This window comes from Podarcis vaucheri (assembly GCF_965113315.1).
Source record: "Podarcis vaucheri genome assembly, chromosome: 6".
NCBI lineage: Eukaryota > Metazoa > Chordata > Lepidosauria > Squamata > Lacertidae > Podarcis > Podarcis vaucheri.
The window spans coordinates 29,410,881-29,438,409 of NC_138764.1; the positions used below are offsets into that span (position 1 = coordinate 29,410,881).

The following is a 27,529-nucleotide window of genomic DNA, read 5'->3' on the forward strand; positions in this document are numbered from 1 at the left end:
AATAACTTTCATCAAGTCCCACCCAGGCCACCCATTCCAAGCACAGTTCTGTCCTTTTAACAGTCATGGTAACTTTATCCTGGCAACTTGTAGTTTAGACACTTCCATTTCCCATCATTCTTAACAAATGACCGTTCCTGGGATTATCTCTTGATTGATTTGGGAAGAGACCTGCCCACTCTCACAGAGGAAGAAGCAACAGCATTCTGTGTTGCAGATATTAATATTGCGCAGTTTGAAGCGACTGGAAGCGTAAGAACTGACTCCTTTTGGAAGAAATTGTTGTCCAGGCCCATAAAAGTACTATTCAAACTTTTACTTGCAGAAGTCTTCAAAAACAGAACATAAGCATCAAAGTTACATCCAAAAATATCCATACAATGTCTTGTGCTGCCCAGCATAGGCTCAGCATATTAGAAAATATGAAATAATCCAAACAGACTAATGAGCAAAGGTTTCTCTCTCTTTAATAGCATCCATTCCCCGTGAGAGCTTAACTTACATCAGGGTTTCCCAAACTTGGGTCTCCAACTGTTTTTCTGGTACTACAATTCCCATCATCCCTGGCCACTGATGCTGATAGCTAGGGAAGATGGGAGTTGTAGTCCAAAACCAGCTTTGCCTTTGTTTGTTGGTGAACACAGCGAAGCATTCTTCTCACTCATAATCTGTTGTGGTACAGTCAATAAAGCTACCACCTGCATTATGGTTCCTGAAATCAAGAATATTGTTTCCATCCATGTTTGGGTACAACTGGACACCATTTTGAATCAAAATGGTGGACTGAACCTTTCAAAACTGCACTGATTTCTTTTGTTTCCTAGAATTCCCAAGAAGCACTGGGTATGAGTCTTATAGTCTACTCTAGTCTAGTCTAGTCTAGTCAGTGCTTTTTTTCAGGGGGGACGCAGGGGTACGCATACCCCTAAACATTTTGTGAATCCAAATTTGGCCTCATTGAAGGGCAGTATTTCAATATGAGTATGAAAATGAGTGTACCCTTAAACATTTTTTTATAGAAAAAAAGCACTGAGTATAGTATAGCATAGCATAGCATAGCATAGCATAGCATAGCATAGCATAGCATAGCATAGCATAGTAAAATGGTACCTCTGGTTAAGAACTTAATTCGTTCCGAAGGTCCATTCTTAACCTGAAACTGTTCTTAACCTGAGGTACCACTTTAGCTAATGGGGCCTCCCGCTGCCACCACGCCGCCAGAGCACGATTTCTGTTCCCTTCCTGAAGCAAAGTTCTTAACTCAAGGTACTATTTCTGGGTTAGAGAAGTCTGTAACCTGAAGCATCTGTAACCTGAGGTACCACTGTATACCAATACCTATAGGTATCTTCAAGTTTTAAGATCAGACCTTTGCACTCCCAACTTTTCCTGGAGCAGAGAATGGTTTTGGGGTCTGTACACCAGAATACGCTCAGTCTCTTACAGGCAATTTATACACCTATGTGCCATAAAATATTGGGCCTTCATTGGAAGTGACATAGAGAGTCTTGTTGGTGGTGCTTAAAGTGCACATGGCAATTCATCAGTTGATGTTGCGGTCCTGAAGTGGCAAATACGCATGCATAAACACCCTAAGACGACATATGTGGCTATTGTTGTTTGCTTGGACTGGGAAAAGGATGATTATGGAAGTTCCAGGAGTGTGGATGACCCTTCTTCTCCTACCCCCAAAATGCCCCGCAAGAGTTGGAAGGTGGCTAGCTTAAAGAAAGTCCCTAAAACTACCTTGGACTTTATGGGAGAGAAAGACATGTGTAGCTTAAAATAACAGACAAAACCCAATCTTCAAGGCCATCGCTTTCCTCCTGAAATGGCACCAGGTGCTCAGCATTGTCACAGGCAGGATACTGGATCATAAAGTGGTCTTGCTGACGAATGATAATATCTTCCAGCATAAGAGCTAGGGTTTCTCTCACCCCAAAGCCAACTAACACCAATTTGAGTGCACACTTTGATCCAGACAGCCAACTCCAGCCAAGTCAGCGCACCAATGTTCTTTTCAACAGCCCTTGGAGGAAATCTGCAGGGACAACAGGAGGATGAGGGCTTCCTTCGAGGGCTATTTACCTTTGCCATGGCAGCACATGGGTCAGAATAATGGTCAACATGAAAATGCAAAACAAAGAAGTCAAACGAAGCGAGTAAGGTCAGTGATCTGATGGTAAGAGGAAAGATAACAATGGAAATCTTGTGGATGTCAGTAATTCGGTTGGTAATTTATAGTTGCAGCATCTCCTCTTGTCTGTTTTGCTTGGACATCCTGCCTCTGTTCTGTGTGTGCCCTGTGTGATAATTCGATTCTGAAAGCAACTCCGGTGAGAAGAATGCATGACACGGTGCAGAATTTGGAAAAACAAAATGCCCCCTACAATGTTTAGAAGTGATGGTGGGTGATGTTGAAATACGAAGTGAAATCTCCCATCCAATATATACCTAAGGATTGGTCTAGAACAGGCTTCCTCAAACTCGGCCCTCCAGATGTTTTGAGACTACGATTCCCATCATCCCTAACCACTGGTCCTGCTAGCTAGGGATCACAGGAGTTGTAGGCCAAAAACATCTGGAGGGCCGAGTTTGAGGAAGCCTGGTCTATAAGCTAGCGTGGCTAAGAATCCTTAAATATTATTGCACACCACCCTAATCTCCACAGCAGTACGAGATCCAGGGATCCAGGCGCTCGCCCTTTGAGAATGAGGCAAAGCGGAGACTGTGGTGTCTTTAGGATATATGGTTTATTTGCAACCTGAGCCTATGATGTAGAGGAGTTCACGGCAATACACTCCAGTAAGGTCTCTTGCTTATCCCATAGGCACAGCACGATTGGATCCAAAACAGAAATCAGCCGTGCTCTCTGATTTCTTTCTGCAGCCTGTTGCAGTTTTTGCCAGCAAATCGCTACCAACTGCTATCCTAAAAACGCTGGCCTTTTATCTCCTACTTCACTAGAGTACGTAGGAGCTCACACCCCTCTGCTATTCAGGGCAAACTGCTTTGTTCTTTGCCCATCTCCCTGCCCGTGTTAGGTTAATAACTCAGCCACCATCACTTTCTCCATGCATAATTTTACACCCTTCCATCGTGTCTCCTCTTGCTCGCATTTTCTCTAAAGTCAAAGGCCCCAAATGCTGCATTCACGGGGGAATGAAAGCCAGCCCAAACACAGCAGAGGACAGGAAAAGGATGTTTATGCTGGCGTTAACCCACCTCCCATGTGGTAGAAGCCTATGGCTACATTTCCTTACAAATTCCCATCATTTGGTGGGCAGCTAGCTAGTAATAACATGATATTTTGTCTTAGTCACATGATATGAAATATTTGGTCCCCTGGATAATCCAAACATCAGCTTTGACGTTTGTAAATCACCCCCCATCTTTGTAGGCCTGCGGACTTTGCTGTTCCAACTTATTAATGCTAAGAATGTTTCATTTGCAAGGGAAATTTATTTAGCCCTTTGAAAACCCTCTATGCCTTGGCAGACAGTAAGGGCCCAAGTTCCTACCTGGCAGGAATATCTAAGAACTTGCAAATAATGTGGTAATAATAATAATAATGATGATGATGATGATGATGATGATGATTTGATGGTCCAGCTAAATTCTGTGAAATGGAGGCTATAATTTTTGAGCAAGCAGCCAGAAAGAAAACCACCTTACAATTTTAGGCCAAAGAGCCGAGGTTTTAATCGAAATCATTTTGTCGAGAACACAGTGCCCCCGCAATTGGGCCTGTTCCATCGAAAATACCTGCCGCAGAGATTTTAAAGAACATTTCTTTGTTCGACTGTTTGTTTAAATATTTATAAATGGCACTTTCATAGAAAATATCACTAGGTGGTGTACAGCATAAAAACACACAGCGCTGCAAGAATATCAAGAAAAACATCAGTAGCGTGCCAGTAAACCGGTTGATGAAAAGGTCGTCATTCGAAGCCGTAGGTACAGTTTTTAAAACACCCCTTGAGAAAGCAGGGATGTCTTCCAGCAGACTCCCACTGGCATGGCATTCCAGAGGGCACATGGTGTTGTTGTTGTTGTTGAACTGTAGCTGTTTTTAGAATGTTTAACTATTTTAGAAGGCTTTTCGAGGTTTTTTAAGTATGGGTGTGCTTGGTTCCTTGGGCTCTTTTGGAAGAAAGAGAAGGATATACATTCAATACATAACAGCAACAACAACAACTGGTCCCTGGCGAAGGCCAGCCAAAACTCAGGGCCACGGGGGACCACCCAAAGTGTCCCATCAGAAGAACTCAGTGATCAAGATGGACAATGTTTGATTGGAAGTGAAGGGCAGTGTGGTGTAATGGTTAGAGGGCTGCACCTCGGAGACCGAGGTTCAAATCCCCACTAAGCTGGGTGACCTTGGTCCAGTCACTCTCTCTCAGCCTAGCCCACCTCACAGGGTCGTTGTGAGAATAAGAAGGGGGGGCAAGGAGGGCAAACGCCACCCCAAGCTCTCTGCAGAAAAGGTGGGAAATGAATGCCATAATAAATGAATAAAAGCAAAATTCCCAAGTGCCTCTGCATAGAATTGCAGCCTTGGCAACTCAGTAATCTCTGTTGTTGACTCTCCCACTGTCCAACAGTTCTTCTTACAGGTACTTTTATCTGGAATGTGTATTTTTAGGATAGGTTCCCTTTAGTGTGTATAGCAAAAGAGGCAGAAATGTGTTCAAGTATGAGCAGCTCGTAGCCTGATAAGAACTATACGCAGCCCCATCTTGCAGACAAGGCAAGTGAATGGCGACATGAGCTGCTGAGATTGAGTTTCCCTTTCAAGAGCCTGGTTTGGCTGGGCTTCAAAGACGGCAGCCCTTGTATTCAGATAGACATATTTGAAGCAAAATGTTTTGCATGGCTGTGTCACCCTCTATCAGAGCGAAGAGTGAGTGCTCTTTGGAGATAAAGAAGCAAGTTTTCTTTTTAAAATAATGTGATGTGGGTGTGAAATCCTGGCATACGCTGTCTGGCTGGGTGCTGGATGATTTTGAAGAATATTTCAATTGAGCGAAGTGACTCATTTGATCCCTTACCTATGAAAATTTCTCAATGCATCAATGTGCTCTCAAGACCCTGGTTTTCAGCGACATAAGAGGGTTTTTATTTTATACAAATCAGATACACATCTAAGCTAGTGGTTAGCTTCAGGCTGCTCCAGGCTGGTGTATTTGTGCAAGTGTATTCTGCAACATGTCATTGTTTCCCTTATAGTGCTTTAGTGATAGATTTATGGAAGTTAAAGGGCTGATCTGGAACAGAAGAAATGGAGGTGAAGGCATCTAAACCAATTAAATGTTTTCCTTTCAAAGACTTCTTTTCTTGAAACAACGTTTCTGCTAGCCAAGTTTATTTGAAAACAGGATGTGGACAGAAGGTCTGATTTTAGAGAGAGCATTGTTAACGAGATTCATGCCCATTTTCACATTTTAAATTTGGGATTTCCACAACGTGCATTTGGTGCCAACAACAACAACAGGGCATTTCCTTTCTTTTCTTTTTTTCTGGATGTCATTTTTCTTGTTACAGCTCACTAGATTCATAGATAAGGTTTCGTTTCATCCAAAGAAGAACCTCTGTTTCAAGGAAAGGTGAAAATCAGGACGTGGCTGGCTCCTCAATGGAGGACCCTCTCACTTGGGCCTTCACCACCACCACCACCTCTTTGCCTCTTCACACACACATGAGGGCCACAGTGTCAGGTGTGGAGAGTCCTCCCCTCCCTTTGGTAACTTCACAGATAAGAATTAACGTGTGGTTGAAAGATTTATAGTCCTTTTATTACAGCATCATGCTGCAAGGACAAATACATAGCTCTCCACAAGGAGGGCAGTTGGCTAAACCCTCCTTCTGACTTCCGCCACATTTTGGGCGCCAATGAGAAGTTCCTCCCTCCCTCTGACTCCTTTGCTCTCTGATACATTTGAACCTCTGGGTCCATGGTAAGGGGGTCCCCCCCACACACTCTCAAGTGATGTCTCAACTAGCTGCCCCCTCCCTTCTGGTTCTGCTGTCATTATCTCATAACTGGGTAACTCCACCCTAAGCTGTTCAGCTCCTGTCTCTCTCTCTGCTTCTGAACACGCTGTGGACAAGAGGGGGGAGCTCTTCCCCCTCCACCTGTCCATCGGAGAGAAGCTGGTCTGCCATAGGATGCATTCCCCAGTCCTCGTCTTCAGACCATTCCCTGACATGCAGCAACTCCCACGCCCACAGTTTATTTTGTTTCAAGTTGGGGGTGGGGACTCAGGAGGAGCCAGGCCTTAGTGTAGTGGTTAGGAGCGGTGGACTCGTAATCTGGTGAACCAGGTTCGATTCCCCGCTCCTCCACATACAGCTGCTGGGTGACCTTGGGCTAGTCACACTTCTCTGAAGTCTCTCAGCCCCACTCACCTCACAGAGTGTTTGTTGTGGGGGAGGAAGGGAAAGGAGAACGTTAGCTGCTTTGAGACTCCTTAGGGTAGTGATAAAGGATTGTTAGCCGCTTTGAGACTCCTTCAGGGGAGTGAAAGGCGGGGTATCAAGTCCAAACTCTTCTTCTTCTTTTCTTGTGACATACTTCTGGAAGCCAGTGTCACTTGGGCCACGTGACATGGAGGAGGAGGGTGTGTGTGAAGGTGCAAGGCAAGAGTGTGGCACCCAAAACCCCTTCATCATTTGGTCCCGTGCTCTCGCACAAGTAAAAAGCAGTACATTCCGGGATCCAACCAATCAGAAGCTGGGATGGCTTCTGTAATTACAGGATATCCTTGTCAAATTGGGATGGTTGGTGGGTATGTTCACCCTAATGGTCAATTATCCACTGCAAAAAGTTCAGCTGTATTTTGGTAAATCTACCAGTCTTTCTGTCTTTCATGCCTTCTTGTTTCCACCTCCTTTACATTCCATTCCAATCTACATAGAAGACAGGAATTTCCCTTTATTTCTGAGAGAGAGGAGGATCTATTAGAAGTTCGAAGGCGGTTGCTCAATGTGTCGGGAAAGAGGAAATTTCACATTTTCCACCAGAAGAGCTGGTGGAGGGTTCAGCTTCAGCCGTTCCATGAAATGGGGCAAAATTCAGAGGGCGGCCAACTTTTTGGCCAGTCTCTATACCTTCGCCATTAAGAGTGGATTCCTCTTCAGACATTAGCAGGTGATTGTGGTTATTCCCAAACTGCAAAACTTTTTTCACCTGCTGCTTTGTACATCAAGCTTGGCCCAATGAGCAGACCAATGTGTTGCTTTCCTGGTCAGCTCACCTACAAACTAGGGATGGATATTGGAAACAAGGGTATGGAGAGAAAGCGTGTTCTCATTAAAAGAGAGCGCATGTTGCGGATGGGGCCAAGCAAGACACCCCGTAGTTGCCAGGCAGGATAAGATAGAGGCAAAGATTGGTTGTTTGTGCTGCTGGGGTAAAATTGATGTTGCCAATTTGGGGGTGGGAGCAGAGATTATTTAAACAGTGCTCACAGCAATCTGCTTTCTCTTTCGCTGTGGGCACCGGATCACCCACCTACCCTCCCTTGTTTTGGGCTTGTGCTTTGACCTTGTTATGCCTGTCATGGGGTCGTCTGCTTTGGGGCAGGGGCCCGGTAGGAATTTTGCCATCTGGCTGATTAGTGGGTGCCATTTGGTTTTTTGCCTACTGCGTAGCAAATCGTCACAACTTGTAAGGTTGGCGGTTAGGCATTGGTTTAAATTGGTTGGAGGAGGGGTATGAATTGGCTGGGCCAGCCCCTCTAATGCTGCTGCTGCAAGGGAATTCCGTTAAAGGAATTCAGGGGCTTACCATCCTTTCGTCCAAACCCCTGGAATCGGGTTTGGGCCGCGTAAGCCCCTGGGAGCATGCGGGGAGAAGCTGAGGGTCTGTGTCGCAGCTCCAGTTATCCCCGATCTTGTTTCCCCACACTGGCTTTCGCTGGAATCCGGGAGTCAGTTCTGTCCCCAAGGCGGGGGGGGGGGGGACGGGGACGGACAGATAGTCATAACCAATGCCTAAGCAACCACTCACATCTTGTATGTTTAATAAAGTTGTGGCCAAAATTATGCCAAAAACCTTAAACAAAAATTATGTGTAATGTGTGAGTTATTGGGGTAGGGATGTTTTGGGGGACCTCAGCACGCAAAATGCAGAGTAAAGTTAAATGATTCAGATTTCTGCTCTGTGTGAAAAACTCTCATTTAGTTTCGGTTTCCTTCAGACAGCTTCATTTCCTGGTTCCATTCTGTTTCTGAATTTTGAAGTCACCCCATTGTTTCCACTCGGAGGGCCACCCAAGTCTAGATTAAAGTAATTTTCTTTTAAAGTCCCTTCCTGGAATTAGGAGCAACAACAATAACAAAAATCCCTTTCAATTATTTGGCTATGGCAATCCCTACTAGGCCACTAGAGGATAGAGAAATAAAATCACAGATTACTTTGGTAAAAGAGTGAAAGAGCTTTGGTTACCAGCTTTTCTAAGGTAATTAACGTCAATCTCTTGTGTTTCTACCCTTTATGATATCTCTAGTTTATCTCTTTAAAATATAACCTGTGGCCAATTTCTACAACTATTATGGACTGGGGGTGGGGAGCAGGGGTACTGGGGAATGACAATTTTGGTGTGGCATTTTTCTATATTTATCCCTTACAATTCTATTCCATCCTTTACATCAGAAACTCAGGTCAGCAAGCATAACCTGTTCTTCTGCCCCATTGTGTGGGCTGAGAGAGAGGGCTTAACCCAGGTGGGTTGGTGAGAACATCTAGAATATTGCCAGGGCCCTTTCAAACTAGTGTGCAACGGTGTTCTCTATTACTGCCCCTTCAATGCGCATTTATTCATTTATTTTAATTCCCTGTCCTTTGAAAGAAACCGGGGCAGGGATCTACTGATATACAGAAAAGATATACCGCATGTCCACATACGAAGGCATCTTCGTCACTGTACAGCTTCCTGTTTTGACTATTTTTAGTCATACATAGGTTATTTACATAGTGAGGAAGAGGAGCACAGCTATGCAAAGTCAATAGGTCTGCCCCAAGAAGGGGAAACTGAGCTCTGTGCACACATGTGCTCAGGAAGTGCTTGAGACGTGCCCCTTTGGCACAAACTGGATTATAACCATTCCAGCGTCACACTGACAAAAAGTGTGGGACAGGGATGACATGGAGATGGTGTTTGTATAAGTAAAAGTAAAAGGTAAAGGACCCCTGGATGGTTAAGTCCAGTGGACTTCAGCAATGGGGTGTGGCATTCATCTAGCTTTGCAGGCCAAGGGAGCCGGTGTTTGTCCACAGACAGCTTTCTGGGTCATGTGGCCTGCATGACTAAACTGCTTCTGGTGCAACGGGACACCGTAACAAGTGCCAGAGTGCACTGAAACACTGTTTACCTTCCCACCACAGTGGTACCTATTTATCTATTCATGCTGGTATACTTTCAGATGGCTAGATTGGCAGCAGCTGGGACAAAGAGATTGGAGCTCATCTTGTCACGTGGATTCGAACTGCTGACCTTACAATCTGCAAGCTCAAGAGGCTCGGTGGTGTACAGCACCCCAAAAGATGCAGAGAGAAAACACCCACGAAGCCAGTGTACTTCGTGGCTAAATAGGGATTCAAACCCTGGTCTAATCCAGCCCTCTAGCCTTTGCACCACATTGTGTTAAGTTGTGGGTGAACATATCAGATGATACAGTGATTCTTCAAACAGCTCTTGTTTATTCACAGCCAGAACAGAACAGAACTGAAGGGTTCAGCCAGCCTGCTTATATAGAACTCCACTAGAACACAACCGTATCCACTTTCTGTAACTATCCAATCACTGAACATCACTTTCCATCCCTTATTTGCATATGTGGACCTGAGTGAAAACTATCTACAGTATCCCCCTGCTGGCCCAGGGTGAGAACTTCAGTACATAACACATTGGCTCCTTTCTCAAATGCTTCAATGGTGAACAAAGTTTCGGAGTGAAATGGCTTGTCAAATTCCCTTGCAAGTGCATGCCACATTGATAGTGCTTAGGAATTATACAGAGCTTCTGTGAAGCTCAAAGTGCATCGCACGCATCTCTAGTTGCAATGAACCAGAAAACAAAAGGATCTGCCTTGTTTTCCTGCTGCCTGAGTTTGCAAAAGAAATAGCTTTTTTTTCACATAAGGAAAACTGTCACCTGCCTATCCTGTTTCGCCGCCGGAGGCAAAACAGGAAGGTGCTGTCCGCCCCTACCAAACCCCTCACTTACGAGGGCTCCTGCAAGATCTCGCTCGAACCTGGAAGCCACCACAACCACTTCTCCTCACTTCTCCAGTGACAACAGGATGGGTGGTTTGCCTGAAGTGGCGCCTTTTGGATTCTGCCGCCTGAGCCAGTTGCCTCAGTCTGCCTCATGGAGGGGCCGGCCCTGCTATCACCTGCTCATACGAGGGTGGGGAACTAAGCAAGATAATGGACCATGCAGAACTGGCAAAATTAACAGCAAAATTAAGATAATCTAATGATGAGCGTTTTATGAAAGAACAGGTGCCTTTTTTCATACTACTTAAAGAAATATAATAGTATGATGACCTCGTGAGCAGGATTTGAGCTATGAGTGACAGAAGTAATTAGATTATAGCACTGTGGGTTATGATTTAATAGATAGAAGGGAGAAACAACAACTCCCTGGAAAACAGGATGGGAAGTTGACGAAAATAAGAGAAAAAAACATAATTGTGTATTGGATTGTATATGTTGAAAATGTTGAAACTTAATAAAATATTATTGGGGGAGAGAAGATCACAAAGTGCAAGCAAGGACTCAGCAAGTACATTGTGGGATATTTTTAAGGGGATATTTACTGAAATTATTCATGGGCACATTCATGGAATGTTTTTAAGCTTCAGTTTTAAAATTGGTTTTGAAAAATGGTATTTTATATTTTGTCATGTAAGATGCCTCATCAGGGCTAAATCCTAAAAGTAATTAAATAAAGGAGTGATGAGGGGAGGAGCACAAGGGTGGAGGACCTCAGGCCCAGGGGCCAAATGTGACCCTCTATCTGGCCCTTGGAAATCTCTCAAGCCCCACCTCGATTCCTCAGGCCACACACCCTGACTGTTCCTACTTTGCACTGTCCTTTGGTGTTTTTGCCAGGCTGCAATGTGCCCTTGAAGTCTTGTATGACTGGATGGATGAGAGAAGTCGGCGCAGAAGCTAGGCAAATGTAACACAAGTAAAATTTGGTGCTCTGCCTCTGGCCCTGCCCAGCTCTGAGATGTGGCCCCTGGGAGGTTGCCCAGAAAGGACTGTGGCCCTCAGCCTGACAAAGATTGTCCACCCCTTTGCTAACGAGTACAGACCAGGCCTTCAGCCTGACAGATCAAAGGACCGTGAGCCAGTAAAGCAAATAAAAATGGGAACCTTAATATAGGAATTGTTACAACAGCCCTGTAAGGTTGGCCAGTGTTCTCATTCCCTCTTTGCAAGGGGTTTGGGGAGGGGTACTAGAACCGAGTGAGAAAGAAAGAGGCTCACTTAAAGTCCTGTATATGTTGCGCTTGAAGTCATTTAGGGTCATTTAACACTTTTTCACACAGTGGGACGCGGGTGGTGCTGTGGGTTAAACCACAGAGCCTAGGACTTGCTGATCAGAAGGTGGGCGGTTCGAATCCCCATGACGGGGTGAGCGCCCGTTGCTCAGTCCCTGCTCCTGCCAACCTAGCAGTTCGAAAGCACGTCAAAGTGCAAGTAGATAAATAGGTACCACTCCAGCGGGAAGCTAAACGGCGTTTCCGTGCGCTGCTCTGGTTCACCAGAAGCGGCTTAGTCATGCTGGCCACATGACTCGGAAGCTGTACGCCGGCTCCCTCGGCCAGTAAAGCGAGATGAGCGCCGCAGCTCCAGAGTCGGTCACGACTGGACCTAATGGTCAGGGGTCCCTTTACCTTTACCTAACGCTTTTTCTTCACCATTTCCCCCCAGTAGTACGAGCCCTAAAATTCCTTCCTGTTAGAGTTTCATTTTTCTCCTGCACTTAAATTTATTTGCTCTTCCTTTCTCTCTCTCTTCCTCCCTCCCCCAACTCCCTTCTTGTTAGAGAGCCTCTTGTTTTTCTTTCATGCTGTTGTCAGGGGTTTTCTTTTTGGGAGAAACGAAATATAGCTCAGGAAGCAGTAGAGGGAGCCAAGCCCAGGGAGCAACTCCAAGTCCACTCCTCACTGAGGGGGGTTTCACTTTTCACTCTTGCTTTATGGGGTTTCCCGGCATGGAAATTCCAACTTTGTCTTGCCCACCTCACCCCTTCCCCACAGCCAAACCCCTCCTTCACTGTATATAAAAAGAAAGAGATGGAGTTTCCTCACACTGCTTTGCCTCTCGGAGCCAATACTTTCAAAAGCCTCGGCTTTCACTTCAGAAGGAGCAGCATCAAGGTTCTGAGACTGGTTTCCTTTTCCCTCTCGATATCAGTTTAAGACGAAAGGCAGCCAAATGTCAAGAGGAACTTCGTCAGCGTTGACGGCGCTTTTACTTATGGCTGTCCTAACTTGTGAGTTGTGTGCTTTGCTTTGGTATTTTTCAGGAGGCAGGAATTCTGTGCTTTTAGATATATACTAACATTGCTATCTGTTGAGTTTCGGCTTTGCCTACCCACCGTGCCCTTCACTTCAGAAAATAAACATACAGTTGTAGTTTGTTTGATGTGAGGCGTGTTTTTAAAAATTGCATGCTCAGTCTAGTAGTATGAGACACTTAAGCTGTTACCTTATAAATGAATGGTTTCAGGAAAATAGCATCACTGGTGCAAGGAAGAAATTTCAATGATAAATCTAAATTATTTAGGTGCAGAAGAAGCCCCTTAATAACGGGGTAGTCCTAATCCTTATTTGAGAGTAAAACCTGCAGTGGAACTTACTTCTGAGTGGAGGTGGATCAGTCCATTTTGGTTATCCCTGTTTATCATTTTTCCAGTTATCCACATTTTGCACTTTAGTGTGAATTTCTGTTTTAACTAACATATGCTTTGTTGGAAGCAATTAAGTTCTTTTCACCAATATATTAATTATTATGCACACTTTCCCACAAAATATGCAATTTTTTGTTTGGTGAACTGTATTGCAAAATTCAAGTAAGTGCAAATTTTGAAGGCGAGCTGCACACATTTTTTGTTTTGGAAAGCGTGAATTTGCTTCAGCTTTAAATATGAACAGAACAACAATTTCTCCTCCATCCCTACTCCTGAGAATTAGTGACTTCATGCATAAGATCGTGCTGACAGTCTGATCCTGCCTGTGTTTACTCATAAATAGCACAAATTCTTTCCCCTGAATTCAGTAAGACTTACTTGAAGTAGGTAGCCATGTCTGTTAAAAATGTCTACTCAGAAGTAAGTCCTATTGAAAGTGAGGTTAGGATTGCAGCCTAAATCTTGCTGAGTTCAATGGGGCATATTCCCAGCCAGGTAATTTTACATTGGAATTCCTGCCCAAGTACTTATGTACAGATCATGCAATTTTAGAAATGCTGTTACAGTTGTATATGCAAAATCAACTTGTGTATTAAACAGGTCAAGTGAAATGAATTAAACAAGGACTTTGGGGCAATAATTCACTTGCTGTCGGCTGTTCAAATCAGTTGGTGACAGATGGATTTTAGGTTGCCAGCAAGCATAAATTTGTATAGGTTTATAAACTGTCACAATTGTAGATTTAAACCCAGACATCTGAAACTCAGTTCAGTATTTGCTTAGACAGTTGTGTGTGCTTGCTTAGCAGAATGTGCCATTGAATTCAATGAGGTGTGGACTGGAGACGACTTGTTGAGAATAGACAATCTGACGGATTTAGACGTTGCCTATATGGTGGGGAATGTCATTAGAGGAAAATATAAAGCCTAACTGAATTAAAGAGATTGACCCTGTTTCTTTCCCTCTTCTTTCAGCTAAAGCATTTAAAGTGGAGGACATTGTGCCCGGCCACCAAGTTGCCGCACAGATCGGTGAAGACCTGGAGCTATGGTGCAACACAACTGGCTGTGACCGCCCCACTTTTTCCTGGAGGACTCAGCTTGACTTCCCGTTAGGTGCAAATGTGAGCCAACGGGGAAGCAGCTCAGTCTTAACGATGAAGGTTGGCTTTGAAAACGAGCACGAATATCTCTGCAACACTAGATGCGGGGATGTCAGGAAACAAAAGAGGGTGCAAATTGACATTTACTGTAAGTAGTATTCGTGCACAACCCTCTGAAACAATCACATTCCCCCCCCCCTCCTCAAAAAAGTTCAGCTAAGTAATTTTGGACCCACCACTGTATATGAAGTCGCTTTTAGAGTCATGAAGTGTCTTTTATTAGTTTTGGCTGATCTACGACCTGCAGCCCTATCTGGACACAAAGAGCCTTGCTACCATTATAGCTCAGCTGGTTAGCGTGTGTTGCTGATAACGGCAAGGTTGCAGGTTCAAACCCCATATGGGACAGCTGCATGTTCCTGCACTGCAGGGGGCTGGACTAAATGTTGCTCAGGATCCCTTCCAATTCTACAGTTCTATGATCCTTGCTCTAATAACCTCCCACTTCCAACACTGCAATGATTTATATGTGAGATTGCCCATTAGATGGCCCTGAGTTCTAGTATTGTGTGAGAGGAAGAAAAAGCTTCCCATTACCTGCTTTCTCTGCAGCGTGCATTAACATACTGAATAGGCTGTGTTAAACAAAATCTCCATGGAAATCCTTATTAAGCCTCATTGAAGTGAGCAGGAGTTGAACAGAGCACAGTCAAGCTCTTGAAGAGTTTCCAATTGAATATTGTCAGTGAGGGGGGACGATTCCCCAGTACAATGGTACCTTGGTACTTGAATGGCTTGGTTCCCGAATGCCGAAAACCCAAGAAGTGTTCCGGTTTGTGAACTTTTTCGGAAGCCGAACGTCCTGCAGCCATGCCTTGGTTTTCGAATGGTTTCAGGTGTCGAACAGACTCCCAGAACGGATTAAGTTCAAGAACCAAGGTCCCACTGTACGGATGGAGCCATTATACTTTAAAACACATTGTAGAAATTTTCCGTGTTGCTTTCTAAATACATGGAAGCAATTGGGTCCTTCATATTTTGATGCAGCTGAATGAGCATGTTCAACAAACATGCAGAATTTGGAAAGTTCTTTCTGTCGGGGAAGAATTCGCATATGAAAAACCCCCTCACTGCTGCTTCAGTTTTCCTTCAGCTGTGATAGGTCTTGACTTGAGAAGCAGATCATACTCAAAACACCAGAAACCTGAATCTAGGGTGTGTGCACAACCTGCAGACATTCCACTTTGAGCCTCTCTCGAGTAACCTTTTCTCCTTCTGTGTCCATTTCTAGCATTCCCCAGTGATCCTGTAATAGAGATCAGCCAGCCGCTTATTCTGGGGGAACCAGCCACTCTCACCTGCCGTGTTCCTAAAGTGTATCCCGCTTATCGGCTGGAGATCTATTTGGAGATAGAAGGGGAGGTTCGTCGGATGACAGAGTTTTCCCGAGAACCCCTTATCAAATCTGTCGAGACGAAAAGTGCGAGCATGACGTTTACTCCCAGTGAAGAAGATAATGGGAAAGAAGTCACATGCAGAGCTGAGCTGCCAATTGATGAGATGGAGTTTGAGCCCAAGGCGAGGAAAACAACACAAATACTGCATGTTAACTGTAAGTAAATTGAGACAATTGGTCTTCAGGGATACATTATATGTACATGAGAGAATCAAGACCTAGGGTGCAGCACTGATTAATTATCCCATCATCATCATCATCAGTGTGGATGTGACTTAGTTTTCATTTTTACACACTGTAAAGATAAAGGTAAAGGTACCCCTGACCATTAGGCACAGTCACAGATGAGTCTGGGGTTGCACTCTCATCTCGCTCTATAGACTTTGGTAGCCAGCGTTTGTCTGCAGACAGCTTCCGGGTCATGTGGCCAGCATGACTAAGCCACTTCTGGCGAACCAGAGCAGTGCACGGAAATGCCATTTATCTTCCCACCAGAGCAGTACCCATTTATCTACTTGCACCTTGACGTGGTTTCGAGCTGCTAGGAGCTGGGACCGAATAACGGCAGCTCACCCCATTGCGGGGATTCAAACCGCCGACCTTCTGATCAGCAAGCCCTAGGCTCTGTGGTTTAGACCACAACACCACCCGTGTCCACTGTAGTGTGTGACAAATTTAGTGACACAGGGGAACAACCTTGCTGAAAAAAGGCCTGTTGGGTTAATAATACAGTGGTACCTCGGGTTACAAACATTTGGGTTACAGACTCCACTATCCTGGAAGTAGTTAAGAACTTTACCTCAGGATGAGAACAGAAATCGTGTGTCAGCAGCAGAGCAGCAGCGGGAGGCCCCATTAGCTAAAGTGGTACCTCAGGTTAAGAATGGTTTCAGGTTAAGAATGGACCTCCAGAACGAATTAAGTTCGTAACCAGAGGTATGGCTGTAATAATAGATCTATCCCATTTTGGCTCTTGATTTGGCTGTTGTTTAATGTAAACCACTTGCTGGTTTTTACTACAATTAAGCAATGAGTACATTTTGATAAGTAAAGAAAATAAATAAACCATAGGGAAGCAATAATACATATGGATCAATTTCTTCTGAGAGACACTAATGCTTTGTGACACACGAAGTAGATCTTTTGGCACTGGCTGCAAAAGGAAAATTAAAACTGGAAAGAGTTAGATGATATTGCTATGATCTATTTTGGAGATGCAGAAATTTAATCTGATTTTTCTTTCCTCTATATTATTGGTGTTGGTTGCATTGTTGCTATTTTGTACACTATAATGTAATGGTCAGAGCTTTTGGCTAGCACAATAAACTTACTGAACTGACATTTAACAACGTACACTAATGACAGGCTTGCAATGTGGTTGTTTCTCCTCTCGTAGATGCCCCCAGACTTCCAGACTTCTCCATCCTTCCTGCTGGGTCAGTTAAGGAAGGAGAAAGTGTTACTTTGCAGTGCTTTGCAAAGGGCAACCCTGCTGCCAAGGTCACCATAAGGAGGAAATCAGCCAGTGAAAACGTGGTCCTTGATAGCAAGGATGGAGTCGTCCACATCCCTAGAGTGACTCCTGATGATGTAGGAGACTACGAGTGTGAAGCAGAAAATGAGTTTGGGAAAGTCAAAAGGGCAGAAACACTAAGTGTGGAATGTAAGTTTGAATAAATAAGCAATACTTAGCATCTATTTTATTTATTTGTTATTTACTCAATGAATTTATATGCTGCCTTTCTGCTGAGGCACCCAAACTGAGTTTTAGAGCTCTCCAGTTTTGCGATTCGCCCATTGACTCTCTGGCAGATAAAAATAAAAACACAAACAAACACAAACAGCCCTCTCCCCAAGTCCTCTCTTCCTTCTTACAGGGCAGATGGTGTCTGTTGGCCCTGGAAGAGGGTGGACTTTGTATCTCTGCCTGCCCCGCTCTCTGCCTTCTCACAGTGCAGAACGCTGTCGGTATTACATTTCCGAGTGCCCTTGCCCAGTAAGACAGATCAAGACTGACCAAGCGCCCCTCTTCTTGCCTTCAGATGTGTTTAGCAGAAGACCTTCGTGTTCTGGAAAGCGCTGATGTTAGCATAAGCTGCTTCGTGAAAGCTTTTGCTTTGAAGCGTGTGGTGTAAATAAATGAAATAGATAAATGAAAAAACAAATCTCCATATTCCAGCTGTGGGGCTAAGGTTGTGAGGTTTGTCTTGAGACCAGCCAGGGTATCTGCAGAACACACCTCACATCTTTAGTCAAGGCTTGGATAAAGTGCATCCTTTTTGCATTTTGTTTTCTAGATGGACCAAGGAATACAAGGATTGTCGCTGCGCCTTCTAACGCAGTGAAGGAAGGAGACACCGTAACTCTGACTTGTTCCACCTATGGGAGTCCCACCCCAAAGGTTTTCTGGAAAAAGCAGCTTTTGAACGGAGGCTCTCGGCTCATTTTGGAAGGTGCTACTTTAACCATAAAAGCCGTACAGGCAGAAGCTATGGGACTTTATGAGTGTGAAGCAGTTAACGTGGCTGGGAAAGAAAGCAGAACTGTGGAAACAATTGTTCAAGGTAAATAAAGGTTTACAGCGAAACAAGTTCAGCTTTGATTTCTAGGGCCAGATTGTGTGCTCTTCACTTTTGGTTAAGGGCAGAGATGAAATTAACTTGCCTGCTAAATCCTTCTCTTCAGTTTTTAGTGCTGGAATACTCCCCAGCTCTGATGCTCAAATGTTTGCCAAATATTTGAAAAGTTGAGATATGTATGTGATTCTTGATTGGACAGTATTTGCACAGTGTAACTCAACCTTTTTATCTGGATTGATTATGAATGCCACTAAATATATCCCCCTTTTTCTCCAGTCTTGTCACCCTCTACTCCAGAAATGTCACATTCTACTCCAGAATTGTCACCAACTGCTTCAGAATTGTCACCCTCCACTCCAGAATTGTCACCCTCCACTCCAGAATTGTCACCCTCCACTCCAGCATTAACAGATCAAACTGAAACTGTTACTGAGGTGGAAGATTTCGCCATTAAGAGCACAACCTATAATACTCAACATCAAGTGACTGACAGCAAAGGGGACGATCCGGAAAAGGAAACTTCGCTCACCACAAACGGAAGAATCTTTACAACGTATACAGCAACCAGAAACAATACGATCACGTACGCAGTGAAAGTTGATGATGTTGGAAACAGTACAGAAGAGGACAAAATAGTCAAAGGTAAGTAATTCACTGCCCCTCCCCAACTATTGTATCCTCACACCAGAGATGTGGCAATCATGGGAGTTGTAGTCAATCAATACCTGAGTTAGCCAGAGAGCTAACTACAGTCATACCTCGGGTTGAAGTAGCTTCGGGATGAATATTTTTGGGTTGCGCTGCACGGTGACCCAGAAGTAACGGAGCGTGTTACTTCTGGGTTTCACCGCTTGCGCATGTGCAGACGCTCAAAATGACATCACACGCATATGCGGAAGCGGCGAAACGCGACCCGCGCATGTGCAGTTGCGTGTTACGTTCGCTTCAGGATGTGAATGGGGCTCCGGAACAGATCCCGTTCGCATCCAAAAGTACCACTGTACTTAGTTGCAGTATAAGCTCTAGGTGGTTTACAAGAAATATTAGGATCCTCAATAAAAATAGATTAAAACTAATAATAAAAATAAAAATGAAGCATGATACCCGAACAACATCCAAGTGTCGGGATGTGCTTGTCTGAACAAAAAATGTTTTGAAGACATGCCAAAAAGAGTACAGCAAAATTGACAAAGAAGTTAAACCATGGGAAATAATTTAAGGGAGGAAAAACAGAAATACCATGTCTTCGGCAACAGTTTGGGTGTTTTATTATGTCTCTTTACTCAAGAAGATCTAGCAGTGGAAGAAACTGTCCATTTTGGTTCTCTCCGTTTCTCCAGTTTTCAGTCTTAAATTCAGTTCTCCACATTTTGCAGCAATTGGTGTGTTTGTGTTTTTTAAAAGAAATCCACAAGAAAATTCATCACCATTTTAGCATGAATTTCTCTTAGCAAACACTTTTTTGCTTGCACTTTTAATGTGCACATTTTTGCAAGCAATTTGCATTTTTGTATGTTATTTTTACTCATACCTTCATTTCTATGCACACTTTTGACCTAGCCTATCCATTTTTGTCAATATTATTTACATCACAATATTCGGATAGGTGTGGATTTTGAAGGATTCATATTGAACATATTGTTTCAGAAAGTGCAAATTTTGTGGATTTGACTTATAAAGGTTTACCAAATTGAATTTTTCCTCCATCCCTAACAATGATGCAAACAATTGAGTTGGAGGAGGGAGCAAGAGTGATGTTAAATTCAGAAGGGAAGGGAATTATTTTGTTAGGACAGAGCTAACCAACATGGAACACTTTGCATGATGTTGGACTACAACTCCCATCAGCCAAAGCAAGCGTGACTAAAGGTCAGGGATGATGGGAGTTGTAGTCCAACATCATCTGTAGGGCAGTACATTGGCTACTCTGTGTGAAGATGTATTGTCTTTAAGGTAGCACTACTGATATAATAACTCAACTTCACTCAACTTCTTTATCTTCCCCCCGACTTCTGCAGAGAGAATAGAAGAGCCAGATTACGTGACTCCTGTGATCATTGCTGTTTCTTCGTTAGCAACGGCGGCTGGGCCCATGGCAGCCCTATTGATTTACATTTTTCGGAAGGCGAAAATCAACAGATCCTACAGCCTGGTGAATTCCCTGAAACCAAAAGTATAAACAGAGCAAGAGCAACCACATGTTTTCTGCGAGATTAACAGGCGGATAATGCCGTGCATTGCTTTGATGAACTTCCTCATCGTAACTCAATGTGATAAACCAAAAATACGCACTTTCGTGAGAATCACCGTGGTGTAGTTGTTAAGTGTGTTGGGCTAGGACTGGGGAGACCCAGGTTTGTCCCTACGCAGCCGTTAATCTTGCTGGGCTCCCTGGGGTCAGTCACTCTCTCAAGCTAACCTACCTCACAAAGTGGTTTTAGTGAGAAAATGGGGATGAGGCTATGAGTGCTGTCCTGAGATTCTTAGTGGAAGGGCAAGGTATCTGAAGAAGTGTGAAGGCACACAAAGGCTTATACCAAGAACAAACTTAGTTGGTCTCTAAGGTGTCACTGGACAATTATTATTATTTTTAATATATAGTTCGACTGTGTCAGACCAACACGGCTACCTACCTGAAGGTTTTAAAATGTGATATATACAGCTTCACATCTTTTGGTAGCTAAGTTAAGGGATCTGTGGGCAATGGCAGACTGTGGGGTTTCAAATTTCAGCACCATAATTTCATTCTACATCATAGTTGTGGTGCCCCCGAAGCTCTGCACCCAGTGGAACCGAACCACTCAGGCACCCCTAAATCCACCTCTGTCTGCGGGGCAGATGTTACCTATTAATAAAAGGTCAATCGCTTGCTTTCAAACTGCCTTCACAGAAGGAAATCCTGGAAACATTAGACCATCCTTAGAAATAGCGTATATTTTATAAAGTCACAGATCTGAGGGGGAAATGCCCAAACTTGCCATGGCCCTATTAGTTCTGTGCCAAAGCATTTCCTTCCACATATAGCGGAATAATTGCCGGATGGTTCAGAAAGCAAGATTGGTGAGTTTGTATTATTACAGAGTGTGGGGTTCCCCGCCCCTCTAATCCAGCTGAAGTTAGGGATTTTAAAGACCCACTGATTTCAGTGGAGGTTATTTTAAAAGACACGCTTAATCTTTCCATTGAAATAAACTGTACTTCTTACAGTTGGGCAGATCCACACCACACATTTGAACTAACGTGACATCGCGTCTGTATACATACCCAATCCTTTCCATCATTTTCAGCAATGCAGTCTGGTAGTTTCACGAACCTACAGCAGTGTAAAGTGAAGTTCTGTGAGAAAGACTAGGTGGAATTCTTAACATGTTCCTCAGCACCCATGCCAGGAATCTGGGGAGGGGGGAGCTGCAACAGTTAAGTTTGTTTAAAACTGTCACAACATGGTAGTGTGTAGACAATGTTCTGTGATGTCATTCTCTATGACTGAATAAAACTAAGGCTGCGATCCTATGCACACTTCATAGGGCATATTTATCTGAATAAATATGCTTATGATCACATGGCAGAACGTCCTCCACTCATATTAAGTGGAGTTCAAAACATGTGTTGTCTCCCTAAATTCTAACTACAAAACAACAAAACTGACTTTTAATGTCTACTTTGAAGGACGCTCTCAACTGTAATTTTACAAAAATTAGCTTGTACAATAGCACTCATGAAATTCATTCCCAGTGGAGTGATGATATGTCCTTCTGAAAAGATTTTCGACACCCTCACCTGCAATTTCATGTTCTTGGTACTTTTACGTCTTGCACAGTATTATTTAAATCTGTTTGTAGCACCAAAGTTTTTTTATCCTGTGAATAGAATATTCGTGTTTACATTACCTCCGCTCCCATTTGTAAAATGTTGTTCAGCAACGTAGCCGAAGTTCTGTAGCTAGTTTATGTGTTATTATTACCTTTGTAAATAAATGTCCTTTTCCTTGCTTTGTAAGGGTTGCTGTTTTCTTTTGGCCCTTGCGAGATTTCGTAGAATTGTTTAGTTGTTTCCTGTAAACCGGGGACAGGGAACCTGTAGCCTTCCAGATATTGTTGGACTCCAATTCCCATCAGCCCCAGCAAGCATGGCCAATGTCTAGGGAGGATGGAAGTTGTAGTTCAGTAACATCTGTGGAGCCCAAGGTACCCCAGCTCTGCTGTAAACCTTGGTTTGCTCAACTACACCTGACTTCAGCACTGCAGCTCTCTCAATCAATGAAAATTAGCTAGTAGGACTAGGAACTAATGGATGTTGATGTTGCCCCACAAGGTGTCTGTCTACTTTAGCAGTGGCAGTTGTGCTAATGTAATTGACAGTGTGAACCTAGGGTGTGAAGGACGGTCTTGAAAGAACATCGGAGGGTGGTGGATGAGAAATTTCACAGCAGGCCTTTCAGACCCCCAACATGTAACCAATAGTCACCAGGGCGTCTGCAGGATTTTTTCCAGGTTGAGGGCAAAATACATACCGTACATACAAAACTAGTGTTTGAGAACAGACTACCATTTCTGGTAAATTCCAAGCTAAGTAGACCTGGCCTCTGAGAAACTTCTATAGCATCTCTACTCCTCTGTTGTTTCATGATGAGTAGACCTGACGTGTGTGATTGTATCTTGCCAATGAAACTCTTAATCTCACTTCTGGCTCCCATCAACCCGCTCTGGCCCTTGATTAATTGCACCGCTGATGCAATCAACTTTAACTTGCATTTCCCCAAATGGCAAGAGCAGCAGGAGAAGGGATTGCTACACTGCTAAGTGGTCATAAACTCTGCATCCCACCCCCAGTAAAATGGATGTAACAATATTGGGCTACTTTGCAGAGCGGCCATAACCCACACTCTCTCGATACAACCCCCATTCCTGCTTATATCCCACTTTTTCTTTCCAAAGAAATAACCAACTTGATGCCCCCATTTTCACTTTTACTTTTACAATGATGAGAGCTCTTTCTCTCTCTGCCTGGGATGATCCTATGGCCGTTGGGGAGTGCTTCTGAATATTCTCCTATGAAATATTGGCACTGGCAGGGAATTGTTTTTTAACGTTAACAAATTAAATATTAAAGTTTACAATATTTAATAAATTTTGAGTAAGACCCGAGTAAGAAGACCACTTTCTGCTTTGGAACAGAAGCAGTATTTCCATATGAGCCTTTTGTTCTTATCATTTTTGGCCAGTGACTGCAGGGTTGGAATGTCTTACAGCACTTGTGTGATTCTTGGGCTTATGACTGCTAGTCTAAGTACATTAGCCAGGTCAACAGCAACCATTCTGCAGATTAGGAATCCTTGATCCAACTTGCCTCTTCCCCAGTAAGCACATAACTTCTTCTAGGAAAGCTTCTCTTCTGCCAAGATTCCAGCATTGATTCTCAGCAGCTTTTGACATATCCCTTCATGCAAACATTTGATAGTTTGTTTAGAAAGAGAGGAATGCAACCACTTTTTGAAAATGGTTTGCTGTTTCTGCTCTACTGACGCCATGTCACGTACACAGAAAGAGCTGGCAAGGGCTCCTCCAGATGGGTCTAATTTTATACATTCAATTTGAAGTTAGATCAGTGTTAAATTGCGCTTATTATTTCAATCAATGCAACAAGGATCCTCACAAATGTCTTAAGGCAGTGGTGTCTTAAGGAATATGGCAGGGAGGGAAGGAACATGGGAGTTTACTGTATTTCAGCTTTTGTCCAAAGGCTACCCTAAAACCACGTGGTAGGATGAATAAGACTGACCTTTCTACTACACACTGTTTCAGACTAAAGATGCGAGTGGCGCTGTGGTCTAAACCACGGAGCCTCTTGGGCTTGCCGATCAGAAGGTCGGTGGTTCAAATCCCCGCAACAGTGTGAGTTCCCATTGTTCTGTCCCAGCTCCTGCCAACCTAGCAGTTTGAAAGCACGCCAGTGCAAGTAGATAAATAGGTACCACAGTGGCAGGAAGGTAAACGGTGTTTCTGTGCTCTCTGGTTTCCGTCCCAGTGTTCCGTTGCGCCAGAAGCGGCTAAGTCATCCTGGCCACATGACCCAGAAAACTGTCTGTGGACAAACACCAGCTCCCTTGGCCTGAAAGCGAGATGAGCGCCTCAACCCCAAAGTCACCTTTAACTGGACTTAACTGCCCAAGGGTCCTTTACCTTTTTACCTACCTTTTAATTCAGACTTATGGTGTGTGGCTGGGTGGGTGGCTGGGTGTATTCTGCAACGTGTCACTAGTGATGGATTTATAGCGGACCACCCATATGGACCATGCACACATCATTCTTTGTCTTTAAACTGGACAGCCCTTCAAAAAGATGATGGTCCTCTGTAAAGTTGGGCAACTTACCATTATTTTCTGATCTGCCTTTACCCCGCTACAAAGTTCCTTTGCCTTCCTGAAGGCGCTGGTCCCCCAAGTGAAGGAAACCAGAAGGTGGAAATTTGCGCAACATTTCAACACTAGGATGATGGGCTGGATTTTCTAGATAGCATGTCGAACAGAGGGAATGCAGTGCAAGGAAATCTGTTCTGCATCTCTGCACGCTGTCAGTAGGAAGAGAAGCCAAGGGGGCAAAAACTGGCAGTTCTCCTATCAAGTGAAGTTCTCTACTGAATGTTTAAAATATATGATGAGAAATTGCCCAGTGGTACCATGCACTAGAAATTCATGATGCTTTTCATAATTTATAATGAAAGAGTAATTTAGAATGCTATTTAAGCCATTGCCAAGCATTTAATACCCTCCAATATTTCTCTGATGAAAATAGGGATGTTCTATTCCATAATACATAATACTAATAATTTTGTTATTTATTCCCTGCCCATCTGACTGGGTTACCCCAGCTACTCTGAGGGGTTTCCGACATATTTTTTTAAAAAAACCATAATAAAATATTAAATGTTAAAAACCTTCCCTATACAGGTCTGCCTTCAGATGTCTTCTAAAGGTTTTATAGCTACTTATCTCCTTGGTTTTGGGGGGTTACATAACGCCATACCCTCCAACATTTCTCTGATCAAAATAGGGACGTCCTAAGGAAAAGCAGGACATTCCGGGATCAAATCAGAAACTGGGAGACAGCTTCTGTAAGTCCAGGACTGTCCCTGGAAAATAAGGACAATTGAAGGGTCTGGCATTTTATAATATTTGCATGGAAAACATCAGCAGTTCAGAACAACTGCAGCACCATGAATTGTCAGGAAACACAACAGCAATGTTTTCTTTACGTTATAACTGTCAGAGCTCTAGGAAGGCTCTACTTATGTGTTTTCCTGTGAAAGGATAGGCTCCGCCACAAAGGCTTGGCTCTGAGCAAATCCCAGTTCCATAAGACATAAGAAGCTGCCTAATCGGTCCATCAATAAGAAGTCAGTCCATTGGTCCATCTAGAGCAGGGGTCAGCAAACTTTTTCAGCAGGGAGCTGGTCCACTGTCCCTCATACCTTGTGGGGGGGGCGAACTATATTTTTTTGGGGGGAAATGAATGAATTCCTATGCCCCACAAATAACCCAGAGACGCATTTTAAATAAAAGGACACATTCTACTCATGTAAAAACATGCTGATTGCCGGACCATCCATGGGCTGGATTTAGAAGGCGATTGGGCCGGATCCGGCCCCCGGACCTTAGTTTGCCTACCCATGATCTAGAGCACAGTTGACATCTCTACAACAACTGGCACTGACTTACCAGGATTTAAGGTCCCCCAAGAGACGAAGAGAAAGGGACGCGGGTGGTGCTATGAGTTAAACCACAGAGCCTAGGACTTACCGATCAGAAGGTCGCCATTTGAATCCCCACGACGGGGTGAGCTCCCGTTGCTCAGTCCCTGCTCCTGCCAACCTAGCAGTTCGAAAGCACGTCAAAGTGTGAGTAGATAAATAAGTACCGTTCCGGCGGGAAGGTAAACGGTGTTTCCGTGTGCTGCTCTGGTTTGCCAGAAGCGGCTTAGTCATGCTGGCCACATGACCCGGAAGCTGTACGCCGGCTCCCTTGGCCAAGAAAGCGAGATGAGTGCCGCAACCCCAGAGTCGGTCACAACTGGACCTAATTGTCAGGGGTCCCTTTACCTTTACCTAAGAGACAAAGGGTGGTTTACAATACGAAAACACAAAAAGACATACCGCAGCAACAAACGAAAACAATAACCCCCTCCACAGCATTATTATCCCCAGGTGAAGGCCTTTACAGATGTTTAGATTATCACTAACCTGAAATTACAGCCCAGAACCCTTCACCTGCCTCAGCTGCAACAAAACATGTCTCTCCCTTATCAGTCTCTACAGCCACAGAAGGCGCTGCAACCTTCCCATGGTTTGACTTCACACCCAAAAGCACACTCCTCCATTGTCTCCTGAGATAGATGGACGCCAATACATTTGGAATTACAGGGCAAGATTAGTTATGATCACTTCGAGTTCAGCCTATGAAGCTTTCTTTAGCTATCCTTTCCCCCATTCTCATAAGGCCACTTGCTGTAATTGGTTGATCGCCATATCTTCTTGTATGTGTGAGTTCCATGCATGCCAGAAGATTCCCATAGGTTGAACTCCTTCTCCTCTTCCCCTTCCTGGATACAAGGAGTTCTGGGGAACACTGCTACATTACCTGCAATGGGAAACCCCTCTTGTAGGGTGTGAATGGGTTGATTAACTATTTTTTTTATAAAGTTTTTTATTAAATTTTAACAATGCAAAGTATAAAAGAAAAAATACAAAGACAAAAAGAATATAAAGACACAAAGTACATACTACAAAATACAACAATACAAACATTAAGCACAAAAATACAAAATACAAAAATACATGCATTAAAAACTAATAATAAAAAGAAAAAGCACATATAAGAAAAACACAAAAATTCCCTCTTTCTTAATTTTACATCTTAAATTCACATATTTTCCTGACTTCCTCACGTCCCCCGTTCTTGTATCCCTTTTAAAAGTTGGTTCAGCAAATTCATAGCCCATTAATTTATCTGTTGTTGGTTTAATCTTAGATTTTACCTTGTTGCTAGAACCCCAGCATTTCATTTCAATGTCATCAACATTCAGAAATTTTACAATATTTCTGCAAATAGATTTTAAATTTCCCCCAATCTTCTTCCACTGAGTCTTCTCCCTGGTCTCGGATTCTGCCAGTCATTTCCGCCATCTCCATATAGTCTGAATGGGTTGATTAACTAGTCCTGAGTTGATTAACTAGTACTGGGCAATGGCCAATTTTAACTGTCGAAATAAAATTAAGGGCACACTTTTGTTTGTGTTAGGGTATTTTGGTTCTAGTGTGCATGCGAAGGAAACCGAAGAGCAACATACAAAAACTAGCTTTTTCTTCTTCACGAAATGATTGCTCACTCTTGTTTAGAAAGCAGTAAATTTCCTTTAGCATCTCAAAATGGCACCTACTGTATACCTGAACCTTGGATAATGTGCAT

The 27,529-nt window shown here is 43.7% G+C and overlaps 1 protein-coding gene across 1 annotated transcript; it reads left to right on the top strand.

Annotated features, from left to right (window-relative positions):
* The first annotated feature begins 12,159 nt into the window (after positions 1-12,159).
* Positions 12,160-22,065, top strand: VCAM1 (vascular cell adhesion molecule 1). Its single transcript, XM_082227899.1, has 7 exons — positions 12,160-12,512; positions 13,904-14,179; positions 15,323-15,643; positions 16,884-17,150; positions 17,785-18,051; positions 18,343-18,708; positions 20,085-22,065. The coding sequence occupies exons 1-7, from the start codon at positions 12,455-12,457 to the stop codon at positions 20,243-20,245; spliced, it is 1,716 nt and encodes a 571-aa protein (XP_082084025.1). The 5' UTR covers positions 12,160-12,454; the 3' UTR covers positions 20,246-22,065.
* The last annotated feature ends 5,464 nt before the right edge of the window (positions 22,066-27,529 follow it).

Bases quoted from the DNA above. Each gene is read 5' to 3' on its own strand.
- VCAM1 (XM_082227899.1), top strand. From the start codon at position 12,455: ATGTCAAGAGGAACTTCGTCAGCGTTGACGGCGCTTTTACTTATGGCT. The intron at 14,180-15,322 runs GTAAGTAGTATT...GTCCATTTCTAG, and splicing joins GGTGCAAATTGACATTTACT to CATTCCCCAGTGATCCTGTA. The intron at 15,644-16,883 runs GTAAGTAAATTG...CTCCTCTCGTAG, and splicing joins ACAAATACTGCATGTTAACT to ATGCCCCCAGACTTCCAGAC.